Here is a 22,112-nt window from a genome sequence, read left to right on the forward strand (position 1 = left end):
AAGTTAAATCTGTAATTTGTTATAGGAAACTAAATTTCCTATTATACTAAAAAAATGTTGAAAAGTAAAGAGTTTTTTAAAGGGAGGAACTATAAGTAGATGTTAATTAGTAATAGTTTATCTTGAGTTTAAAGTTCATTGCATTTTATAAATACCTTTTGTTTTAGTTATTAGCATTAGTAAAGCAGGAGAGGTCCCCCCCCCCCAACATATTTTGTTTAATAGTAGGGAGGAGCCACACAGGAAAAATCAAGAGCCCTCATACTGATCATTTTGACTGGTTTAGATTAATTCCAAGGATGTTTTTAGTGAAAGCCCTTTTGCCAAGATATGGCTTGGTTATAAGAAGCCTCTGGTCTTGATCTCAGAAGAGTCTGGGAAGGTCTAGGGATTAGGAATGAAACAAAATAATGGGTTTAAATAATTTCCTAAATTTGAGATAGGGGCTTTACAGAAGGTTGCCCTAAGGGTTCATATCTTTTAATTGCTTTGGATGGGAGCAGAGATCATCTCTTGAGTATAAAACAGGCAACCAATGATAGTGTGCCTTCAAACTAAGGTAGACTATAGTAGAGAATCTCGTAGCACCATCAATTGTCAATAGGGATGAGTTTTGGCAAGTTAAAACTTTCAGGTGATTTTAGCTGTTTTTAATGGTAATACTAAAATGTTTGATACATTTCTGTGATTAATAGAGGCTATCAGGCTGGGAATAGCTCAGCAGCACAGTGCCTGTCTGGTAGGTGCAAGATACTGTGTTCCAGTCCTAGTATCAAAAAAAAAAAAAAAAAAAAAGGCTATAAACAAAGTCCTGCTGATCATTTATATTGTTCCTGATAGTTTATGCACTACAAAATTGAAAGGATATGCAGGAGATGCCTAGGAAAATAAGTTCAAAAAGTAACTTACTGTTCTTGATAGTTTAGTAATACCTACCTTATACCATCACTGCCTTCTTGCAAAATTACTGTATCAGAGATTGAAGCATTTCTCTCTCTCTCTCTTCTCCTCTGTCTCTCTCTTTCTCTCTCTCATTCCCTCTCTGTGCGCGCTCGCGCGCGCTCGCGCTCTCTCTCTCTCTCTCTCTCTCTCTCTCTCTCTCTCTCTCTCTCTCTCTCTCTCTCGTGCTGCTGGGCATTGAACCCAGGCCTTGTATAAATGGTTGTCCTTTCTTCTCTTTATAGAATCATCTTTACTATGTAACCTGTGTTCCCTGACTTGTCATCAACATTAAATGAGCTTTCTCTTAATTTTCTGTCATTAACATAATAACCTTCTTTTTTTGTCTTTTTCTTTTTTATCGGTACCGGGGATTGAACTCACGACTGCCTGCTTGCAAGGCAGGTGCTTATGCCACTGAGCTAAGTCTCCAGCCCCCAGTAACCTTATTTCTTTCTTTCTTTTTTTTTTTTTGGTACTGGGGATTGAACTCAGGACTACATGCTTGCAAAGCAGGCACTTATGCCCCTGAGCTAAATCCCCAGCCCACCTTATTTATTTCTTGGTCAGTTATAAGTCATTGTTTTATTTTACTTGTATCATTCATTTTAGATGAAGGAAGCATGGCCATTAATGTAAAAGTTCACATTTTTGACATAGTAATGGAATATATCAGTTTAGAGTTTGAAAGTTCTTGAACCAGAGAAATTTTAGCCAGGCATGATGATACATGCCTGTAATCCCTGCACTCAGGAGGCTGAAGCAGGAGGATTGCTGTGAGTTGGAGGTCACATAGTGCATAGTGAGACCCTGTTTTAAAAAGAGAGAGAGAAAAAAAGAAAGACTAGGAAAATTCAGATCAAACAGTAGTTTCTGATTTTATAATAGTTCCAGGCACTTCTAAAACACTGAAAGCTAATAGCATCTGCATAAATGAATTAAATTTTTTTCTTATTTTACATTTTGAGCTCGGAATAACATTTTCACGTTTACAGCAGCCCAAAAAACAGTGAAGGTGTCATCTCATAAAACTGTTTTGTCCTTGGGGCTCTGCAGTTGTTTAGGTCTACTAAGTAAGCCTATGTTTCTCAGACGTCTATTTCAGGCCAAAAAATAAAAAATTTAATTCTCATGTGGTAGCATCATAAGTTCAAGGCCAGTCTGAGTAACTTAGACCTTATTTTAAAATTAAAAAGAAATCAGGAAAGGTTTACAGATATGAAGATCAGTGATAGAGCACTTGCCTATCTTTTGTGAGGCCCTGAGCTTGATACCCAACATCACAAAACAAACTAAAAACAAACAAAAAAATTATTTTGCCTATTTCTACAGAAGCTCTATAAGCAGCAAATAATACTTTGAAGGTCTAGTTTAGATAGAATATTTAGTGAGCTGATGTTCAAGATGTGTTCAGAGAAAGGCAAGTAGGTCTTGTAGGTTGAAGTCAAGATTAGTGATTCTGTTCAGTAATAAGGGTGTCATGTAAGCCTTGAAGCTTGAAGTTGCTGAGGATTCAGGCAAGGAGTTGGACTGAGAAGATAGGAAGATGTTTTAAAAGAAGATAGGCAGAAGGTTAGTAAGTGTGGGCAAGGATAGATAAGTTGAGGCAGATGTTCCTTAGTGGAATATACGAAAGATGCTTGAAGTAGACGGAATTCTTACAGCTCAGTGCTGTTAGTATAGCTTTTGAGGAAATAGCATAGTTCTATTCAATTTAATCAGTCTGCTAAGAAATTGTAGACTGAAATGGTGAAGGAAGTTGTAATACGTTGCTGGGGAACAAATGAGGGAATGAAAGGATAAATTTCTGGCATGAAGCTTTGGCACTTGTATACAAATTGTTTCCTTCTTGTTTAAATTTTCATGCACTAGCAGCTGTTAGGGTGCAGATTGGAAGACAGGGGCAAAATCATTTAATCAGTATTGTAAGATTATTGAACATACAGCAAAAAGTAGTTCGTAAAAACTGAAATTGCCTGTAATGTCATGTTTTTTGTTCTTAATGGTAGCAGTTTTATTAAAGTTAGGAAAAGAAGCAGGCTCTGGAGAACAAGTTTGAACCAAGTAAAGTGGGAAAAGTACAGTCTACAGAGTTAGATCAAGCCCCTGCAAAAGAGAGCACAGTATCTCATGTTTTTAATTGAATAACTTATGCCTGAAAAGTTGAAGAAAATATCATAGTTCAGCTAACTGACTAAATATCATGTTTTGCTATTTAACATTGGCTGGAAAAAAGAGTCTGAAAAAAATTTTTTTTTTGTATAACACTCAGTATTTTTTTTTTTCTTTTTGTCTTTTTCGTTTTTATCGGTACCAGGGATCGAACCCGCGACTGCCTACTTGCAAGGCAAGTGCTTATGGCGCTGAGCTAAATCCCCAGCCCCCCCCCTTTTTTGTCTAACACTCAGTATTGATCTATACATTCAAATTTACTTGTGAACTATATACAGCTGATGTTTGCTCTGTTGGACTCAATGTGAGCAGAATTTAATTAACCCGCTGCCTTTGCTGAATCTATTGTCAGGTGTTCGGAATATGGTTAGGTGTTTTTGTTTTTATTTTGTTGAGATCTCAGATTTCTGGATTTATTTATTTATTGAGACACCGCCTCCCTGCATAGTTTGGGCTGGCCTTGAACTCACTATGTAGCCCAGGTTGTCCCAACTTAGCATTTCTCCTGTCTCAGCCTCCTGAGTGCTGGGGATTATAGGCATGCCCAGTTCAAAATCTCAGATTTCTGCAGACATCAGTTAGCTCGTTCAGAGTCAAACTTCCAAATCTTTGCTTTTCATCAGAAGTAGATAGTGGTTAGTATGTGTGGCATACAGTCCCTAGTTCTGTACTGTGTTCTGTCTCACGGGTAGGGTAGGCAGTATACCTAGGCAGTATATCTCAGTTGAGAGTATATTTTAAATAAGGCACCTGTTCTGTGGCTGTTTGCTTTTTTTTTTTTTTTTTTTTTTTTTGTCTTTTTCCTTTTTATCGGTACCGGGGATCGAACTCACGACTGCCTGCTTGCAAGGCAGGCGCTTATGCCACTGAGCTAAACCTCCAGCCCCCCCTTTTTTTTTTGTCTTTTTCCTTTTTATCGGTACCGGGGATCGAACTCTGCTGTTTGCTTTTTATAAGTAAAGTTCTGTTGGAATATGATCATGCTCATTAATATACCTAGTGCCATGCTTGTTCTACCTTACACATAGTGGAGTTGAATAGAGTAATATGGCTGACAAACGTGAGATGTTTCTTGTCCTTTAAAAAAAAAAAAACTTGGTGGCTGGGGATTTAGCTCAGTGGCATAAGCACCTGCCCTCAGGGTCGTGAGTTCGATCCCTGGTACTGATTAAAAAAAACCAAAACTTGTGAATCACTATTCCAGGTCACTGAGGTTCCCAGGAACCTCAGTATTACCTGTTAATTTAATTAGCAATGCAAATTCCTAGGCCCTTGTACTGAATCAAAAGTTCTAGGGATGAAGGCCAGCAATGTGTTTTTAAGAAGTCTTTACCTTCTGGGCATGGTGGCATATGCCTGTAATCCCTTGATTTAGGAGGCCAAGGCAGGATTGCTCTGAGTTTGAGCCCAGCCTGAGTTTGAATCAGAGCCATAGTAAGGCTCTGATTCAAAAAAACAAAAAACAGCAACAACAACCACAACAAAAGAAAGTCTTCCAAGTGATTCTGATACACAGTAAAATTTTGAGAAACATTGTTCTAGAATGTTTCTCAAATGTTACACATTATCTATTTTTCTTTTTTACTAGTTTTTGTTTCTTTAATATCTTTCGTTAACTGACTTGCTGCACATTTAAGTTAATGAATCTTGGCACTTAATGTTTTCTATGCCTTATTGTAAGGTATATCAAATACACATATTGCCAGATGGAAACTTTTTTTTGTGATATACTTAGGATAGAACTTTCTTTTCTTTTCCTTTTTTTGATACTGGGGATTGAACTCATGACCTTGTGCTTGCTGGGCAGGCATTTACACCACTGAGCTAAATCTCTGGCTTGATAAGAACTTTTTACTGAGTAGTGTTTAAAATGTCTTGTTGATAAAATCACATAATTGTCCTTTTCTTTTGTGTAAATTCCATACTTCAGAAATGCTGTCCATATTTCAGAAATGCTGTTCTAGTTATTAGAAGAAAGTTGAGAAGAGAGTTGTTGAGCTGTATTTACCCAAACTTGTAAGTAGAAATAACTAGTGAGAATAACAGATTGATGAGACAGAGATTTAAGGGATCATCTTAAAGGGATCATTTTATCCCTTAAAAGGATCATTTTATCACTGTCAAAGTGAGATTACTTTATTTAGCTTGATTTCTTACTTCAGTATTTTAGTCCATGGTAGCCACTGGTATAGAATTTCAGTAGCCAATTCAACAGGGGAATGTAAAGAGAATGCTGAAATACAAACTGAAGGAGAGGAGCTGAGCATGAGTGGCACACGCCTGTAATCCCAGCACTTGAGAGCCAAAAGTGGGAGGATTGCTTTGATTTCTAGGTCAGCCTGGGCCACATAGTGAGACTGTCTCAAAAACAAACAAAAGAAACTGCAGGAGAGGCTATGATTCTCTGTTATGGACAGGGGAACACAGCAGGGCATGATTCCTAGGAAAACTGACCCTAACCCTAACTTCAGTCTAAAACACAACTTCAGTCTAATAGTTGTGTGGCATTAGAGGAAATGTTGTATGTATGTATTGGTGGATGTGTCTTAGGGTACAATAATTATTGATAGCAGTAGAATCTTATTTTCCTTAGTATTTCCATATTGTTGAGTTTCTTTTTTCTTTTTTTTTCTTAGAATTATGGACACAGTTGATCCTCTTTTGACTATGTAATAAAACTCCTAGAGGGACCAAAAATTTACAGGAAATGGAGATTTGCACAGTTTATTTTTAAGCAGCACGTCTTGTGATACTGCTAATAAGTTTCTGATTTCCAGCAGAGTGTTTAAAAACTATGGAGGAGCCTGGTATAATGGTTATGGCTTATAATCCTACTTGCTTGGGAAAAGGGAGGCAAGAGGATTGAAAGTTTGAGACCATCAATATAGTGGGCAATATAGTGAGACCTTGCCTCACAAAAACCCAAAAAAACCTGAGGATGTAGTTCAGTGCTATAGCACTTGCATAGTGGACATGAGGCATTGGATTCAATACTTAGTCCTAGTGCAAAGAACAATCAGATTCATAAATGAACAGATGTTTAAATTTCTGACAGATTTTAAAACGTGAATAAAGCAGGCCTGGGATATAGTTCAGTGGCATAAGTGCCTGCCTGGCAAATGCAAGGTCATGAGTAAGAAAAAAAAAAGGGGGGCGGGGAATAAAGCATCAAAGTCCCTTGTCTTTCCTGTCACTGTCTCGGTTTTTCCCTAGAAGCAACTTTTTTGTGAATTTGCTTTGTATTCAGTGTGACGCAGTATTTCTGCTTTGTTTGCGTTTTTAAGGCTAACATCTCCATCATGGTAATATGTTTCATTTTAACTTTATCGTTAGGTTGTCACTTATGTCTTTTAGTATTCGTAGTATTCATTCTTGTCCATTATTTCTTTACTTTGTTGGTTTTAGGTTTGGGGAGACATTTTTTTAATCACTGTCAACAGCTGGTACCACTGTTTCAATAGATAATTTGATGTCAGTCAGTCACTTTTTCTTTGATTCTTTTCAGTTCGTTTTTCATAGCCAAAGATAGCTTTCATTATCTCTAATTTTGTATGTGGAAAATTTTGGGTGATAGGAGGCAACAGATACCTACAGTATAACTATCAGAATTGCAGCTCTGCAAGTAGCAACATATAAAATAGAGCAGGCTATAGTTTTTAAATGACATATATCTTAAATTCTATGTAACCTTTTAAACTTAATTATTTTTTTTTTTGTCTTTTTCATTTTTATCGGTACCAGGGATCGAACTCATGACCGCCTACTTGCAAGGCAGGTGCTTATGCCGCTGAGAGCTAAAGCCCCAGCCCCTAAACTTAATTCTTAAATAAATATTCAGACTTTCCTAGTGGCTGTCTTAAATCTCAGAGAAGAAAAAGTGTCCTCAGAAGTAATGATGGCTTCAATTTCTGCCACATGGCAAGACTGCTTGTATAATGAGACAAGATAGGTTTGTGGCAGGATGGATAGAGCTTTAGACCATAGCTACTTTAGTGTCTCTGTTCTCACATCCCATCATGACTACTATGTTAGCTCCTAAAGACCAACATACTGTTTCATCTAACTATGGAGCATATTTCCCAGTCTCATTCTTTTATAATTTTCTTACATGGGTTTTCATAGGCACAAAGGCTGTTTTTTTTTATTATTATCTTTTTCAACATAGAGGCTCACTGCAGTTCAGGCTCACCTTCTACTCACGTTGTAGCCCAGGCTGGTCTCGAACGCACAGCAGTTTCCCTGCCTCAGTTTCCTGAGTGCTAGAATTATAAGCATGTGCCATCAGACCAGCTTGGATATTTTTTAAATTTTAAAGATGTTAATATTTGATCAGATCCAACAAGGATGAACTTCTTTTTTTTTTTTGTCTTTTTCCTTTTTATCAGTACCGGGGATCGAACTCATGACCGCCTGCTTGCAAGGCAGGCGCTTATGCCGCTGAGCTAAATCCCCAGCCCCTAAGGATGAACTTCTTTTGGGAAGTTTTCTCCAGTGAGCATTGTATTTAAAATGTTGGGTTTATCATAGAGATTATGGCAAGGGTACTATTACACCTATTTGTGATAAAGCTACAGGACCATGTGAACCAAAGAATTAAGAGGGATAGCCTTTCTGAATTGTGTAGTATCTTTTTGTTTGCATTTTTTGGAGGTCAGGAAAGCCACTGTTACTGTTCTTTTTGAGTATAGATTTAGAAAAAAATCACTTGATATTACAGTTGCAAGGCAACTGTTATTACTCATAATAAATATATGTCTCACAATAAAATGTTTCTAAAACATCTGTAGGTGTATTTTAAGATGTGGTGAGTCCTTTTTATGAAATGAGCCCTATATGTTGAACTGGTTAAATATGCAGTGAGTTAGACTGTGTACATTTATTAATAAAGCAGCAGGGAGTAAAGGAGCACTAAGTTTTTTTTTCCTTAAAAGCTTACTTACAAAAGGTTTGTATAGGTAGAGTCTAAAGGGACAGTTAGTACAGTTGATGAGGAAGTGTGAGCTGACTAGGCTGGTTTCTTAGTATAGTATCACCAGACACAGTTCTCACCTGCTTTTACCCTGGATCCACATAAAGACACAAGGGTTTACTTGTACATTTCTTAAGGTCTCTGTCCCCTGGAGTAGACTAGAAACAGGCCATAGGTCTTTATGTAGTTCCTATATATTGGAAGATTTGGTAATAAGAGGAACATTGCTCTACATTTAGGGATACTAGAGCTTTAAGCTTTTATTTCTATACTCATTTTAGGTTACAGCTCATTGAAGGGGGATATGAAACAGAGTAGAAATCTACTCTGTTTCAAGCCAGCTGTGACATTTGGCCCCTAAAATGTCTGTCTTTGGGGAGGGATTTACTTGTTACACTGAAAAATGTGGGAGGGACTTCCTCCCTGGCCTCATTTACAGACATAGGGATGCTTCTATTGCTTTTTTATTTTCCCTAAGCTGAAATGGAAACTAATTCTATACAAAAGAAATATTGATTGCCTTCATAAATTGCTTGCCTTTAGTGTCTTATAATATGCAGTAAGATAAGATTCTGCATATATTTAATATGTCAAATATTAAACTTTTAAGATTTTTTGAAATTAAATTTAGTTCACATTTGCTTAGCCTTCACAGTTGATCACATAGCATGGTCATCCACTCACAGCTTAAAAAATACAGGGAGCATCGGAGAGAATGGGTAAAGTAAAATTTTGATGTTTTTAAAATAGCACCTAAGTCTATGAAAGTTAATTTGGTTTATTTGTATGGGTGGGACAGAGTGGGTGGTAATTGGCGGGTGAGTGTCTGGAAAATAGCATGCACAATGTGAGATACCACCTAGGTTAAGGTTTTAAGTGTTAACTCCTAAAATTTAAGTCAGTGTCAGAAAAGGCAGGTTCATAAAAGACAGTATTACTAAATATAATGGGATTATTTTTCCCTATCAAGAGATTGAAGGGGAATTTTGAGAAGAGCAGTATTGAGTAGTTGGGACAGGAGCCCTTTTTTAGATTGGCCTGTTTGTATTCCCCAAGTGAAGTTGTCTGATTCAGTACTACCTCAGGCTCTATTACGTTGGTGAAAGACCTGGTTAGAAATACTAAGCATGCTAGCTTTTATTGTATAAGTGTTTTTAAATAAAGGTTTCAATTCATGATATCCATGAAAGTTTGAACAAAAGAGGGAGATAATAGAGTAAGAAGTATTAATAGATTAATAGACCTTCTGATGCTTCTATTAAAATGAAATACTCTTTTGCCTGCCAAAATTCTAAATCGTATTTCTTTTGTCTTTTTGAGACATGGTTTCTCTATGCAGTTTAGGCTGGCTTTGCATTCACTTCATAGTCCAGGCTGGTTTCCAATTTGCAACGGACCTCCTTCCGTGGCCTCTCAAATATTGGGATTACATGCGTGTGCCACTATACCCAGCTTAAATCAAATTTCTAATTCTAAAAACTTGGCATGGTAGTATTTGCAAAGCCTAGTTAATTATTGTGGAGGTTATAGGACAGAGTCACCATGTTTATGTAGGTAGGACAGTTTTTTGTTATTGACTTGAATAACTTGATTAATCTCTGCACCATTAAAAATTTTAAAAAACTTTTGTTTATATTACTAAGAATCTGGACGAGAAAATAAGGACAGTAAATTTTACCCTCAAAATGTTATTTTGGCCTCAATTTTGCTGTTCCTCTACCTGAGTCCATTTGCCAAAGCCAAATAAGATTTACTTACTGATCCCCAAACCTTGCCTGTCAGCTTTGTTAAAGATACTACTTTTGTTGGAATATTCTTCTCTTTTCCTTTACTCTAAATCCTGTCTGTTTTTCAAATTTTGGCTTCTGCTTACTACATGAAGCCTTTCTCAGCCTCTCCAAATGTTGATGATCATTCTGGTTTTAAAATTCTTTACTGTCTATTCAAAACATGCATTTCACACTAATTGTTAATTATGTATCCTGTTTGTCTACTGAAATGTGGGCTCCTTGAAGGGTAGAGCAGTGCTTATGTATGCTGTCTGTAACTCCATTGCTGCACAGAGAATAGAATCACTGATAGGTTGGATTCTGTGATTTGAAGCCCATGTCAGTGTGACAGAGTAAATCTCCTCTTTTTAGATGCTATATGAGAAGTCTTTTAGGTGAGTAATTCACACAATTTAGTTATTTTTATATGACTACATCTCCCCCCCCCCCGAAATGAAGTGCATTGAGTTCTTAAGATATTTCCTTGTATTATTAAGGTGCTTTCTTTCATATTTGTTCCATGTTTGTAGTGTTTTTTGGGGGGGGGAGGGTGCTGTTTTATCTAGTTTCTTTTGAAAAACATGGTTTGGGCCAGATATTTTGATGGAAACCAAAATTGCCAATATTGCTATTTTAAAATTCTGTGTTTAACCAAATGAGGCGTTTATGGCATAAACCTGTGTAAATGTATTAACTACCGCATTATAGCCAAATTGTATTAAAATGTTAATCTTAAAGTCCCTTATTTTATTTTTTTCATTTTTTAAAAATCCATTTTATTTCAAGGAGAAAAAGAAAAAAAAACAAACAAAAATTTCAAAACATGTCAATCCGGATAAAGTCCTTTAAATAGAACTTTTTAACATATCAATGAACGATCCTCACTTGCTAAGTCCCTTGCTGAGTATTTCTGTATCTTGAATTAGGTTTATTCATTTTTTTAAGGATTTCTATAATAGATGATACTTTTTTTCTAATTTTTTTTTTTTTTTTTTGGTCTTTTTCGTTTTTTATCGGTACCAGGGATCAAACTCACGACTGCCTGCTTGCAAGGCAGGCGCTTATGCCGCTGAGCTAAATCCCCAGCCCCTAATGGATGATCCTTGATGGCTTTCATTATGTTTGCTATAGTTATCAGGTGTTTGTGAAGCAGCCTTTCACTTGCAGTGAGGAGTTATTTTTAAATAACTTTAGATTTATAGACTTTCTTTTTAAAAAAGCTTACCGCTTTTGCTATATTCATATTTGCAATTGTTCATATTTTAACTGATAAGAGTGTCTTCAGGGCACATATACCTTAGTATTAGATTTAATGTGATTTTTTTCTAAGGCCTAGCTTATACTCTTGAGTCATAAGTTTTACAAGCACTATTGTTGCATTGCCAAATAGCATAGATACTTATAGTGAGGGGACTCCTGGCTATGTAAGATTTTTTTTTGTTTTCCTAATTTAAAAAAATTTATCATTTTTAAAGTCCTTTAATGTAATTAGGGTACAGATTTAAAGCAAAAAAGATTTTTTTTCCTTAAGTGATAGGAAACAAAGTCTCTACTATGTAGCTTGGACATTCTGGTGAGCTTATCACAGTGCCATCCTAACATGAAGTTGAGGTACTTAATTATCTTACGCTTTTAAAGAAACTTTTCCTTTAAACCTCAGTTGACCTTGGACTTTTACTTGTGGTTAGGTGTCTTCTCTAGGGTTACACTTGTTAAATCAATATCAAAAAAAATTAATACACTTTGATTTTGTTCACTTTTGTTTTCATATACAAGAATCTTCAGTCAACATGTACTTCTAGATGCTGTATTGAAATTGCTGGCAGAGTCTATTCTATACAAACTGAACAATCTGGCCCCTTGTTTTATTTGTAAAGGTTCAATGTATCTATGCCTGCCTACTTCAATCTGCAAGGGAGTGTCAGAAAGGCCCCGCATTCGCCGAGCCGTGAGTTATCACTAACTTTTCAGATGTGTTAATGAATGTGGAACAAAAGCAGTTGTGTTTAAAAGGAAAAAGGGACCATCAAAATAACTTTTATTATAGTAGCAGGCGTGAACACTAAATGAATTATTCCAAATTGTGTCAAAAATAACCTACTAGAGACTAGCCTCTAGAAAACCTATTGTTGAACTGCTCTGAAGCTATCATTTTAGCTGTAAATTTTTGTTTTAAATGTGTATACCCAGTTGCAAATTAAAATATTCTTTAAATATTTTTAACCAAGGTAGAACAATGTGAACAGCATTTAACCCCACAGTGTTTTCATTGAATTTAAGCTCTTCAATATAAGAGTATTTGAAAGGTGAAGTTTTAACCTTTTTTTGTCACACGTGAAAACACAAATGAATTTGAATGACTGAATCACTTCCTAGGTGAAAGTTTTTGGAGAGCTCCAGGCATTGTCAGCTGTAGAGGTATATTTATGCACTCTTGGTACCAATAGTTTTTGCTTCAGTAATTCACCAGTAGGTTTTCGTTTTTAATGGTGATACCAATTTAAGGCTAAAATAAAACACCGTTTTTTAGGGATTATAATTTTATATAGAAAGAGGAAACATCCTTATGAGTTTGTTTTCCCCCCCAGAGATTCTAAGCAAAAAATTATAACACATATTTTTTTATTAGAGCTAGTTACTCTTTCTTTTTCATAGATTCCTTAAAATTTTGAGTAGATACCACATTAGATAAGCAGGTTGGATGCTTCTGTTGCTTTGGAGGTGTTTTGCTTTATATGAAGACAGAATAAATGTAAATGTACCCAGTTTGGCAATATATAGCACAGACCACATAAAACTTGGAGCTGTGGAACCTTTGGAGGCATTAGAAAGTTAACATTTCATTTAGGCAATGTGCCTTTGTTTCACTGGTGTGTAAGTCCTTCTTCCAGGTTTGTACGCTCTTAAATGCGTTATTCTACCCTCTCTAACTCCTCTCAGCAGCAAAAGGGAGACACTTCAGCTGGAACAAAATAGTGGAAGAAATGGCGTCTGGGGTTCAGTGGGGATTCGCAGTGTGTATGCAATGTTTGCAAGATTATTTTCTATGTTTTTCAATTAATGTAAATAATTACAAAATAAATCAATGCTTACTGTCAAGAAGGGAACATTGAATTCCAGTAGAAACTCTCTTAGTGGGTCTGCTGCAATTGCTTAACCTCTTGGGGCCTCAGTTTTCTTCATCTGCAATATGAAGGAGTTGGACTTGATAAACTTTTAAAGTCCATTCCTGCTCTAAAATCCTATGCTTTCCTGAAGTATTCTATTTAACAGAATGCATTGCTTTCCCACTTTGACTGTTTGAATTACATGTGCAGTACCCATACTGCAACTGCATGTTGTCTAAAGTAGTTTTTCTATAGGATGTTATACAAAAGCTAATCCCTCTTGACCTGATTTATAAATGTGTGTGTGTATAGCCACACATAAAAAGCTAGTGATACTAGGGCTCTCAGAAAATAAATACTTTCCAATTGTCTAACCTTGTGTGTTATTAACTTTTCTATATTACAGGAGACACTACTCGTCAGCGGATCAAATTCAGTGATGACAGAGTATGCAAGAGCCACCTTCTCAACTGTTGCCCCCATGATGTCCTTTCTGGAACCGTACGTGTTCATTAAATCTATTTGATTACTGGTATACTACAGAGATGAACTGTGTACAAGGTTTTAATTTTTTTGTTAAATTATTAAGCAGTATTTTAAATAGTTGCCAGAGGAGGGGTTTGTATCCCTTATGTTTGTTTACTTAGATTGATAATTTAAATCTGTAATAATTGATTTCCTCACAGAATTAATTGATTGTATCCTTTTTCCATTCTTCAGAACAGTTTTTTAAAAGCACTTATTTGGAATACAGAGATAGTAAGGATATTGTACAGCATTACACTTTTAGTTTAGAAATAATTGATTTTTAAATTTTACTGTTAAATGGAGAGTTTTACCCAAAAGTAATTTACATTTTTGTTAAGATTTATGCACATTTGCATTGTGAAATCAGTGAGAAAAATATTAATACTGAAATCTGTACAGTTTAGTTTGAGAGTAATGTCACATAAAATTGTCTTGCTAGCTCCTGTACATCAGTCTCAATTTAGATTTTGTCTGTGGATATGTTGATCTTAGAGTATTTTACTTTATTTGCTTTTTTTTGTTGGTATTAGGGGTTGAACTCATGACCTCGTACTTTCCAGGCAGACACTTATGCCACTGAGCTAAATTCCCAGCCCTTATTTGTCTTTTTGAGGCAATGTTCTACTGTGGAGTTTAGAGTGGCCTTGACGTCACTTTGCATCCAGGCTGACTTTGAACTTGCAGCAGTCCTCCTGCCTTAGCCTCTAGAGTGCTGGGATCACGGGAGGATACCACCATGCCCAGATGGAGTATCATTTTAAATTTAGAAAATATAACACTTGACTGTGGTCGTGCTTAAAATGGAACAAAAATTTAACTCTTTAGGCTTTTGGATTTGACTGAAATGATTTTGAGAGCTGTACTTTATGATAGTGGGAGCTAGTAGGGGCTAAATCTTGAGCTGGCTTTATTTCTCATTTGCAAAAAATGACTGAAATTAAGAAAAAATTTCCTCTGGGAATGATTTTCCTCCCTTAGCCACAGATGTCTAAATGAGTGGTTTGTTTTGGTAAGAAGTATTAAATTAAGGGCATATCTCAAACAGAAAACTATCCAGGGATATACAACAAGAAGTACTGCTGTTGTTTTCAAAGACAGTTGAAAGTGTATTATGGTTAATAAATTTGTTTTTAAATGTTCTTCTGAAAGCTCAATACCACAAAGAAATCTTGTTTTGTTTTTTTTTTTAAATATTGTTTCTGATTAGGATTGTGATTTATAATATCGGACAATAGCCTCTTACATCTATTCTTTTAGTTCCTCAAATTATTTTCTGCTGGGCTGTAATGCATTTGAAATCTATAATTGTATACTATAAAAATTTCCACATTTACTAAGTAATTTTTTTAAAAATTTTTGGTATCCCAAATCATATTCAGAATGTTGTGCTTGCCAGGCAGGTACTTTCTTGCTGAGCTATATCCCTGACCCAAAGTGGTTTTATATAAAGGCTCTAAATTCTCACTTCAGATAAATTTAGAGTACATTAGTAAAATGGCAGAATTTTGCTTTTTTTTTTTTTTTTTTTAACTTTTTAATACTCTAAAATTAACCATACAAAATTTTGACCTATTATAATTTTTGTAGTATGACATAAATAATAAAATCTAACTTTGCAATATGCTTTGCATTTGATGATTTATATAATGAAGCTAAGTTTTCCCTTTGAACCTATGGTCGTGAGCACGTTAGGCAAGTACTCTATGCTTGTTTTATATCCCCAGCCCTCATTTATTTTTTAAAAGAATTGTGGGAGGTATACCATTCATAGTTATAGATTGGAAATTAGTAACTTTATATCAAAGTCATTCAGCTCTGTTGATGTGAAGTAAAATTGGAATCAATGTTCAATTTTTGAAAAACATTTCTGATGCTTTCATTAAAGCTTACATTTGATATCTCAAACGTAAGCAGAGGAAAAAACATAAGCAGAGGGAGAATAGTCTAAGCACTCATGGACTTAATATTTATCACTCAGCTTTAACAATTAGTAACATTTTGATATTCTTCAAACACAAATTATCTTATCTATAGTCTTGTCCATCAGGCTTTCTATTTTGTAGGGACTTTTTATTTTACTTTATTTTGCTTTTATGGTACTGGGGATTGAACTCAACTTCTGTGCCTGTGAGGCTGGAGCTTGTGCCACTGAGCTGTATCCCTGGCCCTTTTTTTTGGAGACAGAGTCTTGCTTTGTAATTCAGGCTATTCTTGGACTCACTCTGTAAAGGCTGCCCTCACACAGCGATTCTTCTGCCTCAGCCGCCTGAGTGCTGGGATTACAGGAATGCACCATGCCCATGGAGAATTCTTTTCTAAGAGATAATTTTGAGATATCTCACTGAGTTGCCCAGACTGACCTTGAGTTTGAAATCCTTCTGCTTCAGCCTCTGTGGATTAGCTAGGATTACAGATGTGCACCACTATGCATGGCTTCTGTAGGGAATTCATACTTTTGTCTCTGTTAATTAAAGACCATGGATCGTTGGTCTTAGGCCTTTTTGTAACGTTCTTACTGATGGATTGATTATAAAATGCACATTTTATCAGATTTTAAATTCTCTGAGCCAGGTGAATCCTAGCACTTTCTGAGGCTGGAGGATTGCTGTCTCAAAAAAAAGACAGTATTTTCCTATCATAAAATTTAAGATGCATGTTTTACAGATTTTTTTCTGTTCAGTTTTTTTTGAGACAGGGTCTCACTATATAGTCCAGGCTGGCCTTTGAACTAATTTAGGTAGCCCATGTTGACCACAAATTTGAGCAGTCCTCCTACTTCAGCCTCTGGAGTGCTAGGATTATAGGCGCAAACCACTGTGCATGGCTAGAAAATTACTGTTGAGTAGCATTTTTCTTGTGGTATGGAACATAAAGATGAGGCTTAAAAATGATAATGTCTTAGATTATATGGTAAATAGATAAAGCAAAGTCTTATAAAGGCACTTCCAGAGGGGACTCTAGGAAACAAATCTCTCTTGGCAGTGTGATACGTAGAATTATAATATGGGTGGTTCACAGTAGTTGTGATGCTCCTTAAGAATACAAAGTTTTGAGAATTAGGATCTTTTTTGTGAGAGTAATTAGAGTTGTCACAGGAGTTGAAGTATCTTCAAAACCTGACAGTTGTGGTAATGTGACTGCTCATGACCTTTACTTACTTACTTACTTATTTATTTATGTTTTTGGTACTGGGGATCGAACTCATGACATCCTGCTTGCCAGGCAGGTGCTTATGCCGCTGAGCTAAATCCCCAGCCCCATGACTAATTCTTAAACTAACAACTTAATCAGGGAGGTATAAAATGTAGAACAAAGAAACAGTCTTTGAGTTAAGACTTAGGGGGAGTAATGCGAATTGAACTCAGAACTTTGCACTTGCTAGGCAGACGGTGATTTTTTTTTTTTTTTTTTTTTAAGAAGCATGATTTTTTTTTGTTTGTTTGTTTGTTTCTTTGACAATACTGGGGATTGAATGCAAGGTCTTGGCACATGTTTCTATGCAAACATTCTACCCCTGAGCCCCAACTCTTAATTTTATTTTGAGACAGAATTTCAGTAAGTTGCCCAGGCTAGTCTTATAGTTGGAATCCTCTTGCTTCAGCTTCGCTAGTAACTGGGACCACAGGTTTGTACCACCCAACTCTTTTCTGTCTTTTAGAAATGATTAGATGTGGTAGTGTTCATTGTCAGAAATTCTGAATTGGTATTATGGTGCCCAAGTAGGTTCTGAATTTTATTCAAAGGATAGCTTAATCACTGGTCTTTTTGAGAGTGCATGTTTAAAAGAGCCATGAAAATAAAGACAAGCAGAATAAGTGGTAAGAAATAGATCTACACAAAAATTTTTAAATTAGCCATAGAATGTGTTTTTTTTTTTGGGGGGGGGTACTGGAGATTGAACTCAAAACCTTGCATTTGCCAAGCAGGCACTTATGCCACTGAGTTAAACCCCCAGCCCAGAATGTGTTTTTTGACAGGGTGATTATATTTTTCAGTGTTATTTGCCCAACATCTAGAATAGGGTCTTGTCTCTTCTATTTTCTTCTCTTTTCTCCTCCCTTCTTCTCTCTTCTCACTTGTCTTTCTCCTCTCATCTCTCTCTTTTCTCTCCCTCCTGTCCCCTGAAGTCATCTCTTCAGCAAATGAATGTACTTGATTAAATAAAAGAAAATAATTTTAAATGTAAAAGTTAAAACTTTCAAGAAGTGATTTAACTTGTAGTGAGAACTTGTCTCAAAATAAAAATGACTACAAGTATAACTCAGTGCACAGTGGTCCTACTTTCAGTCCCTAGTTCTACAAACAAAAAAGATTGGATTAGCTTTCATTTGAGAGTGGTGCTGGTCAATTCATTTCTATGAATATTTGACTTGTACCTGCTGTGTGCCATGTGCTGTGATTTAGTGGTGGAGACACTGAAGTGGAAATGAGTTTCTGTTGTGATGATAGGAACTAACAGTCGGATACAGGAAACATGCTATGCAGTGTGGGAAGGAGTGGCTTCAGGTGGTCAGGAATGTTATGCAGAATAGCATGGTTAGGGGTTCAGTGCCTGGCATCTGTCAAGGCAGAGGCCAAGGCAAGGGGCCACTCTGACAAGGTGGTTGTAAGGAACCTTTTCAGTGAAGTGACATTCAAAGACATTTGCATGTTGAGAAGAACCTAGTCCTTTTTTTAAAAATAGAGATCTTTTTTACTTTCATACATGTGACAAGATTTTATACCAAGAATATTCAGTTAAATAGTACAAATTTACATTCATGAGGAATGTTTTTTAAAAAAATGAAAACCCCACCTCTTGTGATCTGCAGTCCTAACATTTTACAGAATAGGGAAGAGAGGAATCAAAAGCATCTTTCCTAAGAAAGATGACTTAAAGCTAGTTATTTCTGAGGAAACATTAATTCGCCACGTACTGTCCTACACAGAAAGTTATGGCAGCTTCATATTGTATATGGTAGAAAACTAAAACCCAGTAGCATTTTGGGCTTCTGGATTTACTACTTTCCTCAGCATGCTTCACATTTTTTCTCTGCCTAAAATATCCTTTCTCTGTCTTCAAATTTAAATCCTGCCTCATTTACTATACATAATTGCCTTAGTTGCTAGCCATTTAATCTTCAGACTCCAGTATATTATTGTACCTCCTCTGTACTACTAAATAGGTACTGTACTTGTTTGTCTCCACTCTCTTCTTGCAAGCAGGCGGTCGTGAGTTCGATCCCCGGCCGATAAAAAGAAAAAAGAAAAAAAAAAAGAAATCGCATGTCTGATCATGGTTTTATACTTTCTCATATTATATTTTAGCAATATTGATGTCCAGTGCATTCCTTGTAAATTATTACTGTCACTATCGTAGGATAGTGTTAGAAAACATAAAGAGATAAATGGAATTATTCTGAGCAAACTAAACAGTATAATTAAATGAATTGAAGATTTAAAGGGCTGGGGATTTAGCTCAGCAGCACAAACACTTGCCTGGCAAGTGCTAGGTCATGAGTTTGATCCCTGGTACCAAAAAAAAAAAAATCGAATTAAAGCCAGATTATATGAAAATAGAATTGTTGCTCTGATTGAGGTTTTTTTTTTTTTTTTAATATCAGTGAGAATTTATTTGAAAAGTGAAGAAAGAGGGAATAACTGGCTGTGTAGAGCACTTTTGGGCTAAGAAACAAGAGAAAAAGCAATAAAAGGACACCCTGGAGAAAGTAGGGTAACTGCTATGCAGAAAGCCACAATAGCTAAGGCAGTTTTAAAAGGAGAATGGTGGGGTTAATGTAAAGGAAGATTTTTTTAAGTTTGAGTGTGATAAAAGTTCTTATTATCTTATTAAGTCACATTTCTCTAGAAATTCATGTTCTTAAACATGCTTTTTTCTCCTCAACTATCCATTATGATTTTGCAGGTGACACTGCTGCTTAGGAGTACTTTTGAATGTCTCCATTGTTAATTGACAGAGATTAGAATTTGCTTTCTTGCATGATTTTTTAATGATGCTCTCCCAGAAAAATTTGAGCTACTGAATATGTAAGACTTTCTGCTTGGAAAAAGAAAGCCTTTAGAACATACCAACACATGTGTATCATACAAGGCACTCCTACCAGCATTTCCTGCTGTTAAGGCAAATTCAGCATGAATGAAAGAAGATATTTTTCACAAAAAAGTCTTTCATTTGCTTAGTGAGTTCTCTTACTAGTACCTTTGTTCTCATCCTTGAGATATTTGAAACCTTGAAAAACTCCCGTGTCTTGTCCCTCTCCACACTTTATTTCCACTTAGTTAATAAATTTTTTTTGTCCTTTTTCTTTTTTATTGGTACCGGGGATCGAACTCACGACTGCCTGCTTGCAAGGCAGGCGCTTATGCCGCTGAGCTAAATCCCCAGCCCCTAGTTAATAATTGAGAGACAGTTATTGAAAGAATTTTATGCAGTTATTGAACTGCATAAAAAGACCTGTTCACATTTGTGTTCTGTTGTCTGTCATTAGTTTGTTCTTAGGGAAAATATTTGGTCTTTCTAAGCTTGTTTTGCACAATTGTAGAAAGATAGTGTTACAGTTACCTTCAGAGGTCCTTTTCTTTAGTACTTTAGTACTCTGCTTCTCTTTAGTACTCTAGTTTAACTTTTATTTCCTTTCACCTTCCTCTTTTAATTTGAGCCCAATGATGTTATTCTTGAGTTGTAGTAATAGCGTCTCTTGCTCTCCTGGTCTCTTCATGTCAAGTCATCGGGTAATGGTAATGTCTCTAAATACAGATTTTATCATGTCATATTTCTGTTTGTAGTCATTCTTTACCTGCAGAATGAATTGTGCACAAGACTCATTTTTATCATCTTTCACAGGACAGTCAGCGACTGCAAACCTAGTAACCTCTAGACCAGAAGAACTCTATGTCCTGTTTTTGGTTTTGTGTGTGTGTGGGTGGGGGAATGGGGCTGTTTTTGTTTTTCCTGAGACTGGATTTTGCTCTGTAGTTCAGGTTGATTTCCCAGATCTTGATCCTCCTACCTCAGTCTCCTGAGTACTGGGATTATAAGTGTGTGTCATTACAACTGGCCTATACTCTTACTTTTTCAGCATCATTTTCCCTCTCTTCTAACTAGAAATCACCTGGTTCTCTGGTAAGTTGCTCCTGTTTGTCCTCCACACACGAAGTATTTGTTTTCCTCTTGAAACATTTGGTGCTATTTCCTGCCTTTGTAGTGTTGTTATTGTTGTTTTTGGTGACAGTCTTACTGTGCAGACAGATCTTGAACTCAGTAGATATTCCAGACTGGCCTAGAACTCATGGCAATTATCCCATGTCAGCCTCCCAAATGCTAGGATTACAGATGTGTACCATGCCTGTATTCTACCTTTTTTCCCCCCATGTAAATCAAATTTACTTTTCTTGTAAATCTTCCCAAACATACTGAAAGTAATAGAGGTAGCTTTTTTTTTTTTTTTTTGGTCTTTTTCGTTTTTTATCGGTACCAGGGATCGAACTCACGACTGCCTGCTTGCAAGGCAGGCACTTATGCCGCTGAGCTAGATCCCCAGCGCCCCCCCCCCCCTTTTTAAGATGTCCTCATTGAGTTTATATTCCATAGTAGGCAATACAAAAAATAAGTTCTTGGAAAACTTGCTGTTTGTTTGTTTTTTGAGTCAGAGTCTTGCCATGCAGTTCAGGCTGGCCTTGAGCTCACTTTGTAGCCCAGGCTGGTCTTGAACCCTCAGTGATCCTCCTGCCTCAGCCTCTCAAATGCTGGGATTACAGCCACGTGCCATTGTGCCTTGCTTGATAGTTTGCTTTCAAAAAATCTTGCTTGAGCCATTCAGTGTTCTTGAAGTACTTAAGTTGAGAGAGGACGTGACTTTCTCAGGGTCACATAGGTAATAAAAGGTCAAGGAACAAGTTTTCTGACTTGCCATTGTGTTTAGTTGATTGTATTTTGATACTACACCAAATATTCTTCAAGACCAAGAGTATAAAACATAAAATGTGAATGTTATATGTTATACTTTGAACCCCTCTTCCCATACTTAATCTTTGCCCACAATTGAGTGTTCATCTTTCATACTGCTTTCTATGCATTTTTTGCATGTGTGTGCGCTATATACCCAGCCCTTTTTTATTTGAGACAAGATCCTGCTGTCACCAAGTTGGCCTAGTTTAAACTCAGATTTGTGCTTCTCCTGCCTCAGCCTCCCAAAGTTCTGGGATTGCAGGTGTGCTCCATCTGTCCAGTTTGTGTTTATTTTAACAAATAGCGTTTTATTGTTTGAATGTCTTTTATCATTTGTCATGTCATAGAGAGGTTTCCAGTACCAGTGTACATTTTTTTTTGTTTCACCTTTTTTTTCTTTTGAGACAGGATCTCTGTAATTCAGGATGATCTTGAACTTTTAATGTATCCCATTGTGGCCATGAACTGTGGTGATCATCCTGCCTCAGCCTGGGATTACAAATGTACATCATCATCCCTAGCTCACACCAGTCTACATTTTAAAAAAATGCTTATATGACATTTTATATCTGTGTTTCTGGTTTTTTGTACTGGGAAACGAACTCATGAACTTGTTGGTTTTTTTTGTTTTGTCTTTTTCTTTTTTATTGGTACCGTGATCAAACTCACAACTGCCTGCT

The 22,112-nt window shown here is 36.3% G+C and overlaps 1 protein-coding gene across 8 annotated transcripts in view; it reads left to right on the top strand.

The window, feature by feature from the left end:
- The window catches only part of Luc7l2 (LUC7 like 2, pre-mRNA splicing factor), an 84,402-nt gene that overhangs the window by 3,775 nt on the left and 58,515 nt on the right, over positions 1–22,112 (top strand). For 5 of the 8 annotated variants that reach the window (XM_063250580.1, XM_005006103.4, XM_023567454.2 and 2 more), the window contains 2 exons: positions 11,727–11,797; positions 13,363–13,457. In XM_063250580.1, coding sequence (XP_063106650.1) covers positions 11,727–11,797; positions 13,363–13,457 — 166 coding nt within the window. The remainder of the gene's footprint in view (positions 1–11,726; positions 11,798–13,362; positions 13,458–22,112) is intronic. The other 3 variants (XM_003475501.5, XM_003475503.5, XM_063250581.1) reach the window with 1 other exon arrangement.

The sequence above is a fragment of the Cavia porcellus genome, unplaced genomic scaffold (assembly GCF_034190915.1).
Source record: "Cavia porcellus strain 051 isolate PalLab524CR breed Dunkin Hartley unplaced genomic scaffold, mCavPor4.1 scaffold_6, whole genome shotgun sequence".
NCBI classification, from domain to species: domain Eukaryota; kingdom Metazoa; phylum Chordata; class Mammalia; order Rodentia; family Caviidae; genus Cavia; species Cavia porcellus.